The sequence below is a fragment of the Lipomyces japonicus genome, assembly GCF_038497905.1.
Source record: "Lipomyces japonicus strain CBS 7319 unplaced genomic scaffold V1514scaffold_23, whole genome shotgun sequence".
In the NCBI taxonomy this organism is placed as follows: Eukaryota; Fungi; Ascomycota; class Lipomycetes; order Lipomycetales; family Lipomycetaceae; genus Lipomyces; species Lipomyces japonicus.
In genome coordinates, this window is record NW_027117835.1 from 126075 (window position 1) to 144864 (window position 18790).

General features: G+C 41.2%; 6 protein-coding genes and 1 non-coding gene across 7 annotated transcripts; 2 read left to right on the forward strand and 5 right to left on the reverse strand.

Annotated features, from left to right (window-relative positions):
* The first annotated feature begins 56 nt into the window (after nucleotides 1-56).
* Nucleotides 57-3611, forward strand: V1514DRAFT_368121 (armadillo-type protein). Its single transcript, XM_066929894.1, has 4 exons — nucleotides 57-473; nucleotides 538-630; nucleotides 701-2762; nucleotides 2824-3611. The coding sequence occupies exons 1-4, from the start codon at nucleotides 342-344 to the stop codon at nucleotides 3465-3467; spliced, it is 2931 nt and encodes a 976-aa protein (XP_066782958.1). The 5' UTR covers nucleotides 57-341; the 3' UTR covers nucleotides 3468-3611.
* V1514DRAFT_363454 (Mss4-like protein) lies at nucleotides 3543-4478 on the reverse strand. Its single transcript, XM_066929765.1, has 2 exons — nucleotides 4030-4478; nucleotides 3543-3954 (listed from the first exon to the last, which is right to left on the reverse strand). The coding sequence occupies exons 1-2, from the start codon at nucleotides 4134-4136 to the stop codon at nucleotides 3654-3656; spliced, it is 408 nt and encodes a 135-aa protein (XP_066782959.1). The 5' UTR covers nucleotides 4137-4478; the 3' UTR covers nucleotides 3543-3653.
* Nucleotides 4479-7720: 3242 nt separating this feature from the next.
* Nucleotides 7721-9794, reverse strand: V1514DRAFT_332157 (cytochrome P450). The gene is made up of 3 exons (XM_066927802.1): nucleotides 9222-9794; nucleotides 8495-9149; nucleotides 7721-8443 (listed from the first exon to the last, which is right to left on the reverse strand). The coding sequence occupies exons 1-3, from the start codon at nucleotides 9564-9566 to the stop codon at nucleotides 7848-7850; spliced, it is 1596 nt and encodes a 531-aa protein (XP_066782960.1). The 5' UTR covers nucleotides 9567-9794; the 3' UTR covers nucleotides 7721-7847.
* Nucleotides 9795-9880: 86 nt separating this feature from the next.
* V1514DRAFT_t60 lies at nucleotides 9881-9965 on the reverse strand. Its single transcript has one exon. It is a non-coding gene; the product is annotated as a tRNA-Thr (tRNA).
* Nucleotides 9966-10084: 119 nt separating this feature from the next.
* Nucleotides 10085-11413, forward strand: V1514DRAFT_332159 (uncharacterized protein). Its single transcript, XM_066927803.1, has 3 exons — nucleotides 10085-10405; nucleotides 10465-10556; nucleotides 10642-11413. The coding sequence occupies exons 1-3, from the start codon at nucleotides 10120-10122 to the stop codon at nucleotides 11083-11085; spliced, it is 822 nt and encodes a 273-aa protein (XP_066782961.1). The 5' UTR covers nucleotides 10085-10119; the 3' UTR covers nucleotides 11086-11413.
* Nucleotides 11356-14581, reverse strand: V1514DRAFT_332161 (fungal-specific transcription factor domain-containing protein). Its single transcript, XM_066927804.1, has one exon. It carries the CDS (start codon nucleotides 14433-14435, stop codon nucleotides 11532-11534), a length of 2904 nt encoding a protein of 967 aa, XP_066782962.1. The 5' UTR covers nucleotides 14436-14581; the 3' UTR covers nucleotides 11356-11531.
* A 473-nt stretch (nucleotides 14582-15054) lies between these two features.
* V1514DRAFT_352700 (armadillo-type protein) lies at nucleotides 15055-18622 on the reverse strand. The gene is made up of 3 exons (XM_066929506.1): nucleotides 18486-18622; nucleotides 16525-18396; nucleotides 15055-16454 (listed from the first exon to the last, which is right to left on the reverse strand). Exons 2-3 carry the CDS (start codon nucleotides 18383-18385, stop codon nucleotides 15157-15159), a joined length of 3159 nt encoding a protein of 1052 aa, XP_066782963.1. The 5' UTR covers nucleotides 18386-18396; nucleotides 18486-18622; the 3' UTR covers nucleotides 15055-15156.
* Between the last annotated feature and the right edge of the window lie 168 nt (nucleotides 18623-18790).

Here is an 18790-nt window from a genome sequence, read left to right on the forward strand (position 1 = left end):
AAAACCAACCATAACAATTCGGCCACGCGCAAACATTCAAAAATCGATCGAAAGCTGCAAAACGGCAACGAATTCAACAAAAAATTCAATAAATTCCCAGTGATCTACAACCGTGAGAGACTAACAGAAGGGATTCTGAGGGAAAAATAACATATTGATATCTTCACAAGTCGAACATATTGTTCAAACTCGTCAGGCTTGATCTTCAACCGAAGCTTCTTCGACATTGATCCGCTCATTCTATCTAAGCTTCGAGAACTTCGTCAACGTCAAACTGTCGATTTCTTTGAGGGCAACTGCAAAATTCTTGTATACCTTAATCAAAATTTCATTTTTGACCGATGGCTTCTACTGGCTCAATAAGCGACCCAGCAATCGCACCAGTTTTGCAAGCACTGGATGCGCTGTACTCGAATTCGGATCGCCAGACTAAGGAACATGTTGGACAATATCTCGAACAATTTCAAAAGAGCGTGAGTAAACCGAAGAGTGCGTTCAAGCAATTATGTATAATCAAATATTGACATAATTTTATAGTCTGAAGCATGGTCGACCAGTCATTCTATTCTTACGTCAAACGCATTACCTTTACAAGCAAAGGTTTTTGCAGCTCAGACTCTTCGAAGTAAAGTAAGGAAAAAAATTTTTTTTACTATCATATTAGACTAAAAGGGTTTTGAATTAATAAATGTTGTCACAGGTCTTGTATGATCTTCATCAATTGTCGACTGATGCTCAACTGCAACTTCGAACGTCGCTTCTCTCTTTACTAAACACATACAAGGCTGGCCCGAAGTTGATATTAGTTCAGGTTGCATTATCACTTGCAAATCTTGCTATTCAGTTAGTTCAATGGCATGATGCGGTTGCTGATGTCGTTGGTGCTTGCGGGAATGACATCTCATCCGCACCGATTGTGCTTGAATTTTTAAAAGTATTGCCAGAGGAAGCTAGCGATGTGAGAAAAATTCCTTTATCGGACGAGGAATTAAAGATTCGTACCGGAGAATTGTTGGAGAGGAACGCTTTACAAGTTTTAAATATCCTGATTACGTACGTTCAATCCAGCCAGACTCCGAGTTCAGCTCATTCTTTAATTTTTGAATGCTTGAATTCTTGGATGCGAGAGGTTCCATTAAGTACAATTGTTAATTCACCTTTACTGGATATTATTTTCCAGGCTCTTGACAACGATGACTTGTTCGACTCTGCCACCGACTGTGTTTGTTCCATGCTAAGGGAAACCAGAGACGTTGACGAATCAACTGATGTTATACCCGCGCTTTATTCTAAAGTAATGGGACTTCGGCCGCACATTCAGCGATATCGCGACGATCCTGAAGCGTTTAGAAATTATTGCAGGATTTTCGCTGATGCTGGAGAAGCATGGCATATGTTAATCGCTCGAGAACCACGGAAATTTAGGCCTCTTGCAGAAGCAATATTAGAATGTACTGCTTTTGAAGAAGATTTGGAAGTTGTTCAGTTTACCTTTTATTTCTGGTATCTCCTTAAGCAAATGCTGGAGTTGTCACGGTACGAAGAAGCGCGCAGGGACCTGAAAGACATTTATTTGACCCTGGTGGAAGTAATGATTAAACATCTTCACTATCCTTATGAATCTAAAAATGGCAGCTTGTTTGGAAATGACAGGGAACAAGAGGACAAATTTCGAGCGTTTAGGCATGAGATGGGTGATGTATTGAAAGATTGCTGTGCAGTTGTGGGTCCGACGAGTGCTTTAAGAAAGGCATATGTTATCGTTGAGGAGGTTTTAAATCGGGAGCGCGCAGGAGAAAAAATCCCTTGGCAGGACATTGAGGCACCAATTTTTAGCATGCGAACTATGGCCAGAGAAGTTGACTTAGATGACACTGGCGTTTTACCGGATATTATGAATTTACTAGTACAGTTACCTGACCATAACAAGATTCGATATGCAGTCACGTTGGTACTAGGTCGATACACTGAGTGGACAGCGAAGCACCCAGAGTTTATGGAGTTTGAACTTAATTACATTATTGGCGGATTTCAAAAGCATGACGAGCAAATCTCCAGTGCCGCGAGTCAGTCAATGATGTACTTCTGTCGTGATTGCGCAATTCACTTGGTTGGATTTATTGATCAAATCAGAACATTTTATGAACAGGTGGCACCAGAGGTCAGTCTGGAATCACTATATGACCTTACTGATGGCGTTGCCCATTTAGTAGCAGCGTTGCCATTAGATAAGATGTATGAATATTTGAAAACTTTGTGCGCTCCCATTGTCGAAAGACTGTACGCAAAGGCAAACGCGCCAGCAGACGACGCCGGATTAAGGAAGATTGCCGACGAGATTGAATTGCTAGATACGTTTGCCAGGCTAGTGGCGCCAGAAGTTACGCCAAGCAAGTCACATCCGTGCATGCAATTTTGGCAAGAAGCTTGGCCTCTTATTAATGCGTTACTGGAAAATCACGGCCAATCCACATACGTGGCTGAGCGTTCATGCAAGCTCATTCGAACGCTAGTGTTTTCTTATCGAAGTCATTTTTTCCCTTTACTTGGACCGGTGGCCGAGAAACTTGTTGCTTGCTTTGATAAGTATCATTATGGTGCCTACTTATGGGCCAGCGGTGTATGCGTTCGAGAATTTGGTGCTGAGTATTCTTCAGTTACGGACGCAAACACACAAAACGCGATCTGGGAATTTGCAAAAACGCAAGCAATTTCGACTTTTAAGTACATGAGTACGGTAAATATCGCTGACATTCCTGATGGTATGTAAATCAATTTTTTTGGTATTTGTTATTTTTATTTTTGATTAACCAAATTATTTAGTCGTCGAAGATCTTTTTAGGTTATTGTCAAATTTGGCCACTTCGGTTACGTACCGATTTATTCAATCCGAGTTATTTCGGCCATCAGTGGAAGCCGTAATTGCAGTGTTTTTAACTGAAAATAAGGAGACGATATTCACTGCAGTTGATCTACTGAATGACATTTTAGCATTCGGATTCTCGACCCCGCCGCCTGCCGCGTTTGCTGCCAATTCGATGGAAGATGAACCAAAACCGGTGCCACCAGAGATTCAAGAAGCAGTTAAACAATTAGTTTTGGCATACGGAGAACGACTGACAAAGATTATCATATCAGGATTGTTGTATTCATTCCCGCGAGAATGTGTTGGCGACTGCACGAGCGTTGAACTCGTGGTGCTAAAACTGGGAGGTGCTGCGAACGCGGTTTCATGGGTTAACACCACGCTTTCACTTTTGCCTGCGGGATCAATCACGGAAGCCGAGAAGCAAAAATATGTGCTTACGGTCGAGAGCTCAATTAATGACGAAGACATGAGCAGGCTAAGAAGGCAAACCATGGATTTTGTGGGTTGGTTTACGAGACGCAATATAACACCTAGAAGCGGGGTTAGCGCGGCAAGAGATGCATTAAGGACACTTGGAGATGGCAAGATTGTGGTCTAGGTTAAATTTGGTGAAACAATTGAAACAAACCGTTTCCAATCATGACTATTTTTATGTTTTGATATTTCTACCAAATGTAAAAAAAAAAAATTTATTTAGCCTTGTAATCATTTCCAATGATATACAACAACACGTAGTAAGCACATAATTATTTAAAGAAAAAACTAATCAAAGTTAAATGAAATTTTAATCATCAAGATTCTTGACCTGCGTAGAAACCCAGTGCAATTTTTTTTTAGTAAAGACTTCGCCACTCGGCCTGGCAACCTCACGATTGAACGAATCTTTTAAAGTCGAAGCCAGCAAGACGTATGAACCTTTAAGCGGGGCGGGCTTGCGATAAATATTGACTCCACAATTTGAACAAAACCCACACGGCACAGGATTTCCGGAATCACCAGGGTATGACCATGTTTTGATTGACCAATCTTCTTCAAAATTAAGATCTGATTCCGGAACCACGTACACAACTGAGAATGCTCCGTACCTGGGTTTTGATTGCGTGGAGGGGAATTGGTCAGAAAACACGATAAGATCAAAATCGAAATCAAAGCACTACTACCTCAATTTGCATTCATCACAATGACATAAAACCGCGCCGGCAGGATCGTCCAGTTCAACATTAAAATTCACCGCACCGCAATCACAAGAACCATTAAATCGAGTCATTTTAAAATTTATCAAAAAGAGAAGCAAAGACGGTATATTACTAATTGGCAAGTTGGTTGGGACAAGTATAGGGAATATGGATATCTTGTTCTTTAATGCTTCTTATTGACCGGGGGCTGCTTGAACGTTGCCGATCAGAATTAACTTGCCGGCGCATGACGATTGCTCACCCCAGCACTAATAAATGACGTACGTTACGTATAGATTGATGATTAATTGACACGACAAAACTTTCAATTCTTTCTTAGTATCTACATGCCCATGTAAAAAAATTGAATGAAACCCAGTTCGAGTTTTGCAGAATAACCAATATGAAACGCCTTACAAGACTTGTGATCTAAGTTTGCTCTGGTGGCAGCAGTTAATGCAGACGGCAAATTATACAATAAAACTCGGACACATTAATAATCAATTAGTAATACCATTTGTCACGTGTTTGGACATATTTATTAATAAATAAACACCGCTTAATGCACTAAGCAAAGGCATTTCACGTGACGTTTTTTTGCAAAATAATTAATAATCTTAAGTTCCCGATACAAATTACGTAAATTATTAATATACATTATTATAATAATTTTCACGACAGAAACATTGTCGCAGGATGTCGATACCTACCCCAAGTATGGGCATGACCCGTCTATTTGAACGGCTCTTAATCTCCTCCAGCTAGACTCCATCCATCTCACGAATAGCCAGATATCTTTCTATAAATTTGAGATTGCCTTTAGATAATTGATCTTCAAAAATCTCCATGGCATCCTTCCACTGGCTTCGATGGACTCATCACCATCACTACTTTCCTTTTCGTCACTATCCATCTCCGAGCTGCTGTCCAACGAATTAGTTGCTGACGAATCACCGTCTCCATATAAAAATGCCGCCGCGAGTATGCTGGTCTTTGCATGTTCGTCGACAATGTTGTGATGGTAGACAAATGCTAGCAGCCATGATGAGCATGCGAGTTGCGCAACATCGGCCAGTAAGGTTGCCGCGCGCACAAACTTCGCCGGCACGATCGTCCACTTTGTCGCATTCGCGTTCCCGGCGGTAGTGTTGCTCTGACTGAACGTGTAAGATTTGAACGGCTTGGTAACAGGTGATGGTAATTGCAAGTTAAACGACGAAGCCAGCACATGTTGCAAGTCGTCGTTGTCGTTGTCGTTGTTATCATGGACCGGGTTTCTAAACGACAACACTGGAGACAAAAATGGGAATGAATTTTGAATTAAGAGTAACGGCGTGGTTAGCCTGACGACGGCGATCAGGTCTGCCAGGAATGCGGACGTGACTGGCATGGCGGAACTGATCAAAGTATTATTGATCTTAACTACGACAAGATTTGGGAGCAAAGCGAGGTTGCGCGCAAACCGCTGAAATGATTCAAATAAATGTTTATTCACCATTTACAGATCAAAAGTGATCTTATACCGGTCTCGGTAAAGCCACAATGTCAGCTCATATCGTTTCAATCAGCGGGAAAGTGTATTTTACGAAAAACTGATATTTTTAATAATACAAATGAAACGCTTTCCAGACATGTCTTTATTATATCTAACTACCAAAGGTTGGTTCAATACAAAAATAAAAAGCAAAATTACATATAACACATGAGTTGAAAAGGACTACTGAAATAAAAATTGAAGTTTGGCATTCACTCGAGCAAAATATCCAAAACTTAATTCTTGCCGAAGACTTGAAAAATCGAGCTACCCCTCCCTCTATACACATAATTCTATTCCATTCCTCATCAAGGAACGCAAATGGACGCGGAAGAACGCAGATGGACGTCGAAGGATACAAATGGGATACAGGCATTCGGAGTAATATAAATATCAATTGAGAAGAGCGCAATGAGTATGCATCTGCAATATGAAAAAACCAACCGACACAGACGGATGCAGATGGGCACAGCTGAGAACAGGTCGGCATGGCTTAAACATGTATAATAATGAAGTTCATGCCGACTCTGCCCAAGTGTGGGCACTATCCTGCAAAGACTTCAAGTAAATACATTCAAAATGAATGCGTGTCACAACGTCTTGTATTGAATTCATGGATTCTATAATGGATTTTATAATGGATTTTTATTTACAAGAATGCTTTTTTAATTAAGAAAGTGTACTACGTACTTATCAAATAAAATAAAAGGCTACGTAAATAGGCAACTTTATTTACAATATAAATAGAAAATATGAAATATTAGATTGCTTCTACATGACATGACTAAAAAAAACATCAAAATATGAATGTATCAATTTAGCAAGGAGATCAAAAAAAATTGCTGGAAACTTACTTAGAATGTACTGATCCGATTACATCATAAAAAAAGAAAAACCATTTTTTAAAATTTAAATAGTGTAAATACAAATAATTTGACCGAGGTATTCAAAATAACAAAATGTATGACCCAGGCCGGTTTGAAATATAATATAACATGTCGTTTCGCCCTCGACATTTCCCTCTCCCAACTTTTGCATCACAGAGAACTTTGAGCAAACACAGCAAGAAAGTTTCCAGAATTTTCAAAGCAATAAATTTTTTTATTTAAAAAAATAAAATCACCAGAAAATACATTAATAACGTCAGTTCAAACCCATTCAGCTCACAACATGATTCCGTCTGTGTCGTCGATTTTCAAACGGCGAACTGCGTCTGTTCAAGTTTCACAATCATCACAACATAAAAAGCCACAGCCGCATCAGGAGCAGGAACGCATCGTTCACTCGCGTCGCCTGCTAGATCATGGTCTGAAGATACCTTGCCATATACCCCTAAACGAGTCCACTTTGCAGAGGTTGACCAAGTGTTTATATATGATCCTGAGCCAATCAGCAAGATAGTGATCATCAAAGCCAGTCTTCATCGGTCATGCCGGCAATTGGTGCAAGACAAGATTATTGCCGTGCAGACCAAGAATAAAACCAAGGCGGCAACCAAACACAATAGCAAGCGCAGTGCGCATTTTTACCAGGAACTCGGACTTAGTTGTCCGGTTGACGATGTCAGGTCGTCCAGCCGGCCCGTCAGCAAGGGCTTCAAGAAAGCCGGGCGGGTGATGTCGTCATTCTTTCAATCCGTCATGTGCGCTAATGGCACATGACGGATGGGGATGTATATATATATACCAAATCACGTCCCCCATTAATATGTATAATTATTTTTCAAGTTTTATTCACCACATTAACAGCATCATTCTGCAATTACTCTGTTCCTTTACCTCGATAGGCCCCCTTCCCCCCCGGGGAAGGGGGGGGTTCTTTTTCCATTTTTTTTTCATATCATTTGCTGTCATATTTGTTGGTTTTTTTTTTTATAAAATGGTTTGTGAGTTTGCAAGATATGTTATGTTGTATGGCGGTTGGAATGGAATCTATACCAGGGGTAAATAATGTAAGGTATAAGGTAATTAAGCAATTCATGTTGTCAATAATACATTCTCATTCACTTATTAAATTAATTCAGACGTTTTCTTGAGAGATGATTTAACCGCGCTTTTTTTTGTTCAAAGGTTCGCATTGAAGTCATCAAAATCACTACAAAATTATTAACTTTTGTTGAAAAAAAAAAAAAGGAAAATTCAGTAAAATGGGAGACAGTACTGTATTCTCTAAACACTAATGCTCACTACAAGCGTTTTCGTTAAACGCATTAAGCGACGTTTATTAAATTACGTGTAACTATATATCTATGCTTCTAAATATCTGTACGTCACCAACCGTCAATTTTTGTTACCTTTAATGGCAATCCATCCAACGGCTTAATTGTTATGACAAACTCTTTCTCCGGATTTTGATTCTTTGTTGCTTCCTCAAATCTATATCTGCCGACAAGTGCTGCCAAAATGCATTTAAATTCAATTTCTGCAAATCGTTTCCCGATGCATGACCTGGTTCCTTGAATGAACGTCAGGTTTGCGTATGCACTCTCCGCTTGACGACCATTCCACCTGTCAGGATTGAAATCGTTTGCATCCTGACCCCAGAATTTTGTTGACGTGTTCATTGCTTTGATTGAGATTTGAATCACAGTTCCCTTTTTGATTTCTAGACCTTCAATAGTGACGTCTTCGGCCGCTTCTCTGGTTGTTAGTAAAACTGGAGGATTAAGTCGAAGACACTCTCGAACAACGTTGTTAAGATATTTTGCTGATTCGATTGCCTCTGCGGTTTGGATTGCATCCACTCCTCCGGGGAAATTTTCTCGGATTTCAGTACGCAACCGTTCTTGAATATCTTGATTTTGAGCCATTGTAAACAGAGCCCAGGTAACAGCACCGGCAGTTGTTTCGTGTCCAGCAAACAAAACTAAATTTAACTTTAGCATGTAATCTCAACAAAACTGAGGGTTCCACTCACATGTCATTATTTGGTTTTCAACTTCATCCAACGCCCAATTGTTGCCGCTGTTTAGTAAAATACTCAAGATGTTTCTGTCCTTTAATTCGGATTGGCTATTACGTTGTTTTTGTTCCAAAAGAGCTTCCTGTTTTTCTTCTAAAACTTTTCTGCAATTTTCACGAAATATTCCTTGCGCATGCCTAATCTCATTATTATATTTTAATGGAACATAACGCCATCCAGGAACTAACGCAAATAGGTTAAATAACAAAAAATTTGATGTCGGGTTTGACATTTTTTCGTAACTTTTCAACAATTCTGAGCTGCCATCGTTTATTGAATTAAAATTCACACCAAATGATGCTTCTCCTATAGCATCCAGTGTCAGCCTTGATAAGTATGGCAGGATTGCAAATACTTGGGAGCCGGATTTAACAGTGTCATCAAACTGTTGCATGACAAGCTTGCATTTGTTCATAAATATTGGAACAAAAGACTTGATATGACTGTATGCAAATGCTGGCAAAAGGGCTTTTTTCTGTTGCCGATGCTCATCACCTTCCGCAAATACAAGACCATTACCTATTATCACTTTAAATGCTTGAGAAATCGCTGGCTTGGGAAATTTATAAACATGTGTTTGTAAGATTGCAAGGTGCGCTTCCGGACTTAACTAGAATATTTCAGTCAGTAAATTTAATTTTCATCATCAAAAAAAAAAAATAAAAAAAAAAATAATTAATACCGCAGTGAGATAGTCCTTCCCAAATGGTCCTCGAAAATTGGCAAATGGAATATCCGGATATTGCTTATGGAATTGGACGCCATGATCGTAATAATGCTTGCCATAATCAGCAAAGCTGCCAAATAACCAATGCGGATTAGGCGGCTGCGGTAAATGACGGTATCGACTAATAAATCTTGGATATATTATTACACAATAAATGGAGTATGTCAGGAGTAAGCCTATAATTGATACCGGATACAGTCGGAGAATGTTTGAAGAGGTCAATGGGATTTTAAACGCCAGTAGGAGCGCAATGTCAGCGATAAAACCGTGTATCAACCATTCTGTATCAATTAGTCCCATCGCAAATATTTTCTAGCTCTAAGCGTTGTATATCACGTCGTTGGACTTCATGAATATCGAACGTTTAGGTATAACGTCTCGGGTTAATGTTCAAAGGTTCCTTGACCTAATTTATATTAAACTTTATCCACGAGATAAGCTCGAGATTGAAAACGTTGTACTGTCATGCTCCAAGTGATAAAGTTTACCATTTTATTATATTAGTTATTGTAATTTGTAATTTGGAATATAGATATAAATTATTTTAAAAAATTGGATGCTTGGCATTTGGTTCTATATCTTAACAATGCAAAATTAAAACAAAAAAAAAATAATGCCTCCTAGCGGAATTGAACCGCTGACCTCAGCATGTCATAGTAATGATACAAGTGCTGCGCTCTACCCCTAAGCTAAAGAGGCGGAATCTGACAATTTTGTAAATATCACCCGTCTAGACACAAAAAAAGGTCAATCCCTAGCCCTGGTTTTAATTTTTTATTGGATAGTGTTTAAATGATTTATTAATTATCTGCATTTATAGAAGATTAAATAAAAAGAAAAAAGATCGATACTCATGGGATCAGCACTGTCAAAGGCGCCCACCAGGCGTTATCCGACAACGGTATCTCGTGCCGGACTGGATCAGGTTGCCAGGCCCACCGCACGGCCGCCGCCTCCGCTGCAAGGCGAGATCACGAACCTGCCTTCGACCGAGCCACCAAAACTTGGAGAATTAGCAAGAGAAGTACCGATTCCGAGTCGGCTTGGCTTAAAAGATGTGCCGGCACCATATCCGGTTAAAGATTTATTACTTGGCAATCCTGGACGCGACAGCCGTGATCCAGATTTGGATGCGTTAGGTGCGGAAAGAAATTTTTTTTGGTTGAAAGCTGAATTACTGATGAGTGGTCTTGTGCAGTTGGTGATGGTTATGATGCCCGGCTGGGAGCCATGTTACGACTGGTCGGTCCGGTCAGTGTTAATGCTGAATCCAGCAGTCGCCAGATCGTCGTACGTATCAAAACTATAAACAACTGATTTTTTAAATGTTCAACTTTTGATTTTAAATTTTTTTTTTTTTTTTTTTTTGGGTTAGCATAATCCCATGTTAAAATTGTATAAAGTTAGAAAAGACTTGGAAGGGCAAGCTGCCGCGGAGCAACGAAGTCAATTAGTTGATGGTAACAATCAATCTGCAATCTCCAACAAGTTTCGAAGTTTACTTCAAAGTGACGAAATCGTGCAATTACTAGATGCAACCGCTCGAGGCGTAAACGGCAAGGAATTGCAAAAAAAATTTAATCTGGCAAATGGCGTGGTCGACCGATTAGTGACCGCATACGTCAACTTTGTGCCAGCCGAGTCCGTGGATGCAACCAAATCGACGGCCAATCATGCGAGCGCAAGCTTGCAACAGCAAAAAAATCAACAGGTTGACACGGATGACTTGTTTGCAGGACAAAAAGGTCATCTTGATGATTTTTTGGAAAACCTGGACAAGCAAGAGAATTCACAATTGAACTCCAAGCAGAAAAATTAAAGAAGTGGATTTTTTCTTTTTATAAATTGGTTCAGAATTCTTTCAGCCAAGCTTATTTGGGTTTGCAAAATTTTCAACCAAATCGAGTTACTTGTAATAATTTGAGCCAAAAATGCCAAATACGCCGACCTCTTGTGATATTTTGTCATGAAGAGAGTGCTTTTTGAAACAATGGGATTGGATAAAAACAAAGCAAAAAGTAAATATATTGATACTCCTGTTCCAATTAGTAGAACTTGAGTATATGTTCAGCGTCTTGCAAATAATTATTTTTTATTTTTTCATGATATTAATACTATTATTTTGCTTAAATAAAATTATTTACACCAATTATATGTGTTATTTTTATTAAAACTCCAGATCACGTACGCTATAATATGTGTAATATATAATACAACCCAAAAATAAAACAAAATGTCAAAAATTTTGTTCTTCTTCATGTACAACTAAAATATAAGGTCCCCTTGAAAATCAGTGAAGCCATCAAACAAATTTACTGACAAACTGTTAAAAAAATCTTGAACCGTCACGTTGCCCCCATTTTCGTTAATCACAATACTAGAATTGTTATTACTGTTATTGTTATTATTATCATTACTATTATTATTATTATCCGGAAAAAATCTCAATTGTGACGGTGCATCAACACCATCAACACAATCAGCGAGCTGCTGTGATGATGAACCATTACCGGTCGCATAGTTATACCCTGCCGTGGCTTGCCCGCTATTTAAAGACGGTTGAGAATCTGGCACATGATTTAGCAGCTGATTGATAGCGTAAGAATGAGGTTGCGACTGAGAGAAACTGATTGTTGAATTCTGCATCATGTTGTTCGAAAGAGATTCGTTTTTCTGCTGCGCAAACGCCTGTGACAGTACAGGCTGGTCCAAGACAGAAAATTGACCGCGTTGTTGTTGTTGTGGTTGTGATTGTAACGACATGGCCGGTTTCTGAGATCCATGATCTTCTGCCGTCATGTCCTGATGTGATGATGACCCCATAGCTCGCGTGATGCTGGGAATGTCAATCATGTCGGCCAAGCCAAACGTGACCGTGCTGATCAAAATCATTTTACATGTATCTCTCAAGTAATCCCATGACGCTGAAATCTCAACCATGGTACGGGTAAGTTCTTTGGAACATTTTAAAACGTTTGCCAAAAATGTGTCATCAAAATTTGCAGGTTCAAATTCCTTAGTATGGTTCCCTCGAACTTGATGCTGATTTTGTAGATTAACTTCGGGCAATAGCGAATTATATGAATTATCAAATTGCTGATGCACACGATTTTGATTTCCGTCAATAAAATTGGATTGAGCCTTGTTGTCATATGCCGAATCCAATTGGTTAAGTGTTTGCGCCGGTTTTGCAACAGGCGTGAAATCAAGGTTAGATAAAATCAAAAGCTGAATTACCAAGACTTGATTAATCCAAGGTGGCCAATAATTTGAAAACTTGATTTTCTTAATATGATTCAATGCATCCAACGTTCTTCGCATCGACTCCAACAATCGGCAGTAAAACTCAATAATCATTCCGTGACAAGGAATATTAAAATTGCGAAGGGGCAAGAACTGGCTGTATATGGAGAAATTAATAAATTCACAAAAGATTTGCCGGTACATGTCTGGTTCCATCTTGTCATGATCTTGTTTTTCTTCCTCGTCATGAACCCAAGATGCCATGATCTTCTCCAATCTTCCATTCAACATCTCGATCACAAGAGACACGGCCGGTAATGAGCTTTGCTCGATCAACTTCCCGGTTTTAAACGCGTATAACGACATATGAGCATCACGCAAAACCTCAGATAAACTTGCAACTGAGACGAACGCGCGCACGCACGACTTCATGGTCACATTGGCAGACACGCCGTTCACGATGGGCCGAATATTTAAATCCAATCCAACTTCGTCTTCGGCAATAATCAGTTCAGCAATCTCGGCAATCGTCGGCATGGCCATATCATATGACTCAGCTGGCACTTTGGGGGTTGAAAAAAACCTGACCATCATCCACGAATCCCTAACGCACAATGACCACCAAATTGCCTTTCTAAGCGACCGTTCCCACCTGGGGATATTCCAATTTGAACAGTCAACATGGAATCGAAGCTCGATCGCGACAGCCACCGCTGTTGCGTGTGACGTTACAATGCCACGGTCTGTCGAACAGTCAGCCAAAATGGAATAAACCTGGATGGCATCAATTGTTGGGAAATTAAGCATGAATGAAAAATAACAGGTTAAATGACGAATGAATTTAAGTTGAAGAGTCTTGCGTTCTTCAGACGTGCCAATATTCGAATGCGTAACAGCAGAAGCAAAAATTGCAAGAAGAAGAGCAGGCGATTCCTTGCCCTGCCGGTATGCGGTCATAAAATTTCGACGATACACCAACGGCTGGCATGGATTGACAAAGTTAAAGTACACGGGAATCAAAATATCGCCGTACAGTTTGCGCCACTCTTGAATCTGGGGTAATGCTTCAGGGGGCGTGTGCAGCCGAGAAACCTGTTGCGCATCATTGACAAAAAATAGCGCATATACGGGTGAAGTTTCAGACTCAACCAGCGTGCGGCATAACGGCGTGGGCAAATTTATACTTGGCGGGATGACGGTTGATGGCTGTTGCTTCCAGTCGATATGAGCAAATCGCCGGAAAAGATCAGGGCAAGTAAGCGACAAGGAAAGATAGACGCTATACGGTTCGCAAGACGAAAGCGTCGATTGAACCAGGTTCTCTGGAATGAGTTGAACCATAGAAGTACCCGCAGCAGTCGTAGTCGTAGTCGTAGACGTGGCGGTGGGAGTCGTGGTAGATGATGATGACGAACCCATCCAATTCGACGCGGTATCGCCTTCAGCTTGCGAAACTGATTCACTACTCCTTGTAGAGCCAACAGCCTGCCCTTCTGCCTCGTCCTCAACTGCGTCATGGTGGCCACCAGGACAGTTCGCAATACTCTGAATCTGTTTGTTGTCAACAATCATGCCAGCATTCCTTGCACGAGCCGGGCTCGCTCGTTTCAGCCAAAATCCTCTTGATGATAATGACGACGATGATGACGAGCCATCTTGCCTGCCAATGCCAGATGATTGGATCCTGCTGGCTTGCTTTTTCGACACACGCTTCTTTCTCGGTGCGATCTGGCATACAAACCCTTTCCGTTTGCAACGAGCACACGGGCCGGAACCATCAATCACGCATTTGATTTTATGATGCTGACATTCTGTGCATGCGCGTTGAGAATGAGCAACCGTTGTCACGACATTAAAATCATCATTTGCAACATGAACAGTTGACGGACTTTTTATTGCAGAATTCCCGGTACTTTCACTACTCATGGTTGCCCCGGGAACTTTTTTATTGCCAAGATTTGTCCCATTTGGTTATCAAAATTATAGAGAGAGGATAAGATTTTAAGATGAGGTCGCGGGTTAAGATAATTTGATTTAGAATTTACCATATGACTCGTCTCAGAATACTTTACATTGAAAAAAAATTTACAAAGATTACAAATCAGAAGTGGAATGAGCTTTTAGTACAACTGTAAATTTTCATTTTTGGGGTGGCTCTTGTTGGTACAAGTTAACTAAAACGAAGTCAATGCACCAACTAATAAATCTTGGACGATTTGTATTTCTAATCATGCAACCTGCAAAACTAATTACACATGTGAAAATACGAAAACAAAGATAAAATATATATATTTATATAAAGTGAGATAAAATAATATAAAACTGTCCTATGACCTTTCTTCATTCCTTTTTTTTTTTTTGAAATCCACCCTTGAGTATTAAAAAAAAAATACAAAAGAAAATCAATAAACCAAGAAGCCCGAGTAACATTAAAAACAAGAATATGAAAAAAAAAAAAAAATGAAATACAAAGATATCACAGGATGAATAAAATAAATAAAAAAAAATTAACCAACACCAAATTTTTAAGTATTATTCTTGTTGTGCTTTTGCCGTAAAACCTCTAATGAAAAAAAAAAAAAAAAAAAAAGAAATTGCAAAATGACCAAATCCTTTATTCTATTAAATGACAATGCTTATATGGCATTTAGAACTCATCGTCAGAGGACACATAAGCATCACCCAATTTCTTCTTCTTGGCAAGACGCTCTTTCTTCTTCTTTCTCAGCTCAGCAGCAGACAACTTTTTGGCTTTCTTGGCGGTCACAATCTTGTTACCCATGGCATCAAACTTGTCTTCCTCATCACCTTCCTTGGAATCAAGACGAGGACCAGATCCCTGTCCCTGAACCCAGTTGTGACCGGATGGGGTCATCTTACCGTCAAGCACGGCCCAGACTTCCTCAGTCAAATCCTTAGTGAACTCAGCAGAGTGAGTAATGATAACAACACCACCTTCAAAAGACTTCAAGGCCTTGGACAAGGCTCCGAGAGAGTCTCTGTCGAGATAGTTGGTAGGCTCGTCAAGGACGATCAAGTGCGGTCGTTGCCAAGTGCAGGCAGCGAGCACAAGCTTGACCTTCTGTCCACCGGAAAGACCACGGATGCGAGAATGAGAAACAAGTTCGGCTTCAAGACCCAACATGGCAGCGTGAGCTTCAATCTCCTTTCTGGTAAGAGGTCTGAACTGACCCGAGGCAAGAGCTTCCTTCATATCGACTTCAGCAACCAACTTGGCGTGAGTCTGGATAAGCTCGTTACGAGGAATCCAAGAGTTATCAGCAGACAACATAGGAACCCATCTTTCGTTCTTCTGGCCAATATTCTCACCAAGAACAAAAGAACATTCGTACTCGTACGTGTTCTTGAACTTTCTTCTCGCAGTGACCTCAACAACTCTTCGGGGAGTGCCATCGATCTTGTAGATGTGATTCATGGCCTGCTCATCGTCCTCGTTGATAATACGGTTGGCGCGGTCCATGGTCTCTCTGTCCTCACCGGTCTGGAAACGCCATTGGATGTACTCAGACGGGGTCTTGTCCAAATGGTTATCAATGTGAGCAAAAGCATGCTGCTTAATATAGGCAATACGACAGTTCTCGTGAACGTAAACATCACCAATAGTTGGCAAAAGCTCACCAGTCAAAACGTTGATAAGAGTAGACTTGCCGGCACCGTTAGGCCCAATAACGGCAATACGAGAAGACAAAGAGCACTGGAAGTTGATGTCCTGGATTTGGGGCTTCGTGGTGCCAGGGTACTGGAAGGTCATGTTGGAAACCTTGACAATAGCCTTCTGCTTGGTCTTGACACCCTCAAGGAAACCTGGCTCTGGGAACTTGAACTCAGCCTCAGAGGCACCAAGTTCGTAGTAAGACTTGGCAGATGGAACCTTCTTGACGAACTCGGAAAGGTTACCCTTGTACTTCTTAAGCTTAAATCGTTCTATACACAAAAAAAAAATTAGTAAAAGAACAAAGCAAGTAAAAAAAAAAATTAAAATTGAAAATCATACCGTAATGAATAATGAACTCAACAACGTGGTCAAGGAAACCAGAGTCGTGGGAGACAATGATCGAAGTAACACCGCAGGTGATGAGGTAATTCTCCAACCAGGCAACGTTAACAGTATCCAAATGGTTGGTAGGCTCATCAAGCAAAAGAATATCAGCCTTCTTCAAGACGGCACGGGCAAGGGCAAGCTTCATCTTCCAACCACCAGAAAGGGCAGAGATTGGCTTGGCAATCATCTCATCAGTAAAACCAACATCGAGAAGGGCCTTGACGGCTTCATCCTGACCGGAGATGTTAACTTCAGGGTCGTTAACGACAAAGTCAAGAACAGAAGTTTCGGCGTGAGTACCATCGATATCGTGTTCGACATAGACGGTCTTGCACTCTTCCTGAGTGGGGAAGCCATCGACCTGGCCATTGGCAATGGCTCTCATAAGAGTAGACTTGCCGGAACCGTTAGGTCCGCAAAGACCGTAACGACGACCACGCTTGAGACGAAGAGCAGTACGGTTGAGAAGAATCTTGGCACCATAGGCAAGAGAGAACTCACAATTGCAAAGGTCCTCACCCTCTTCTTCTTCCTCCTCCTGGACGGCAGCACCAGGAATGTTTGCGATGGAGCGCTTGCGGAACTCATCAACGACTTGCTTGGCCTTGTCCTCATGCAAGAAAGCGGTAAGGTAAGGAGTGATAATCTCAATCCAGGAAACGGCCTCGTTGTTCTTTTCGTCAACGAAAGTACCAGCAATAGTGGCAGCGTACTCGAGAACAGGCTCGAACTTGGCGTCGACCTTAACATCCTTGATAAGATCCTTAAGAGTAGCAAGAGTAACGGCAGTGTCACCAGCGGTGGAGATCTCTGGGATCTTGTCGTCCTTGACATCACCAACACGGATAATAGTGTTAAGAGCACGGAGGGTGACATCACGAGCCTCCGGGTCGGCAATGTTGTCGTAGTTAGACTTCAAGCCAGGGATAAGCTTCTCCAAGAAAGGAGCAACAATCTGAGGATCCTCGACAAGCTTGCACATGTTGTCAATAATGACGGCAGCCTTTCTCTTGATCGTGGTGTCACGCTCAGCAAGACCACGGGACAACAGAGGAACCATAATGGAAAGAGTACCGGAGGTAACTTCCTGGACGAAAGTGGTGGCACCAAGCAAGTGAACAGTCTCGGGAACGCCGGTAGGCTTGGCGATACATTCGATCAAAGAAGGAATAAACTTCTCGATATCCTTGTTGTTAATGGTCTCGGTAGCCTTGGTGATGGTGGCACGGGCAGCCTTCTTGACATCAGCCTTGGTATCCCACATGGCTTCGGACAGAAGGGGAATAAGCTCTGGCATTCTTAATGAAACCTGGCCAGGGGCAACATCGACAACGGCAACGATGGCGTTAAGGGCGGCAACCTTCTCTTGCCACTTAGTAGCAGTAGAAACAGCCTTGGAAAGAATGGGGAGAATGAACTTGACCGCGTTGGGATTGATGGCCCTGGCGACAGCAACAACGGCGGGTTCGGCAGCGTTCTTGACAGGAATGATCTTGTCCGAAGCCTTGTCCAAAATGGATGGAATGAGCGAGACGATGTAAGCCTCGACGGAAGGAGTGAATTGCTTGGTGGCAATGGCCTTGACACCTTCAAGAGCATTTTGGCGGGCAACAGCGTCCTTCTTGCTGTTAAGAGCAGCCTTCAGTTCATCGACAACCGACACGGGAACGTCGTGATCCTCAAGAGGGGCACTAATCAGAGTGGCAAAGTTTGAAGCAGCCTCCGATCTGGCTTCGGGAGTAGCAGCAACAGTGAGTTTTGACAGGAGCTCATTCAGAGCCTGTACAGATGCCTGAGCTTCAGCGGCAGCCATTGTTATAATGCCTGTCCAGTAATTAGCATCAAGACGTCAAGATTGCGAGATAAGCAGATTCATCTCCAAAAAAAAAAAATAAAATAAAAAAAAAACTTACGCTTCAAAAACTTCTAATATACTAAAAAAAAAGTGTGCGCCTCTAATCTCTACTGCAAAGAGATGCACTAATTGAAAAAGAATTGAAGTTATAAAAAAAAAAGGAAAGGAGAAGGGGGGGGAAGAAGGGAGCTGATATAAAAAAAAAAAAAAGAAGGATGGAGGCGAGAAAAAAAAAATTTTGTATACAAGCTTGCCTCCCAGCGGCAAGTAAATTTTTTTTTTTAAAGTTTTCCTTTTTTTGACTCTGCTGCGGTTACGGTCAGGGCTTGCACTCCGGCATATCCGTCACAACGCTTCGTCGCA

Bases quoted from the DNA above. Each gene is read 5' to 3' on its own strand.
- V1514DRAFT_368121 (XM_066929894.1), top strand. From the start codon at position 342: ATGGCTTCTACTGGCTCAATAAGCGACCCAGCAATCGCACCAGTTTTG. The intron at 474-537 runs GTGAGTAAACCG...ATAATTTTATAG, and splicing joins TCGAACAATTTCAAAAGAGC to TCTGAAGCATGGTCGACCAG. The intron at 631-700 runs GTAAGGAAAAAA...ATGTTGTCACAG, and splicing joins CTCAGACTCTTCGAAGTAAA to GTCTTGTATGATCTTCATCA.
- V1514DRAFT_363454 (XM_066929765.1), bottom strand. From the start codon at position 4,136: ATGACTCGATTTAATGGTTCTTGTGATTGCGGTGCGGTGAATTTTAAT. The intron at 3,955-4,029 runs GTAGTAGTGCTT...ATCAAAACCCAG, and splicing joins TGTGATGAATGCAAATTGAG to GTACGGAGCATTCTCAGTTG.
- V1514DRAFT_332157 (XM_066927802.1), bottom strand. From the start codon at position 9,566: ATGGGACTAATTGATACAGAATGGTTGATACACGGTTTTATCGCTGAC. The intron at 9,150-9,221 runs GTATTAATTATT...GAAATATTCTAG, and splicing joins GGAAGGACTATCTCACTGCG to TTAAGTCCGGAAGCGCACCT. The intron at 8,444-8,494 runs GTGAGTGGAACC...AGTTAAATTTAG, and splicing joins TGAAAACCAAATAATGACAT to TTTTGTTTGCTGGACACGAA.
- V1514DRAFT_332159 (XM_066927803.1), top strand. From the start codon at position 10,120: ATGGGATCAGCACTGTCAAAGGCGCCCACCAGGCGTTATCCGACAACG. The intron at 10,406-10,464 runs GTGCGGAAAGAA...GGTCTTGTGCAG, and splicing joins TCCAGATTTGGATGCGTTAG to TTGGTGATGGTTATGATGCC. The intron at 10,557-10,641 runs GTACGTATCAAA...TTTTTGGGTTAG, and splicing joins CCAGCAGTCGCCAGATCGTC to CATAATCCCATGTTAAAATT.
- V1514DRAFT_332161 (XM_066927804.1), bottom strand. From the start codon at position 14,435: ATGAGTAGTGAAAGTACCGGGAATTCTGCAATAAAAAGTCCGTCAACT.
- V1514DRAFT_352700 (XM_066929506.1), bottom strand. From the start codon at position 18,385: ATGGCTGCCGCTGAAGCTCAGGCATCTGTACAGGCTCTGAATGAGCTC. The intron at 16,455-16,524 runs GTATGATTTTCA...TTTTGTGTATAG, and splicing joins TGAGTTCATTATTCATTACG to AACGATTTAAGCTTAAGAAG.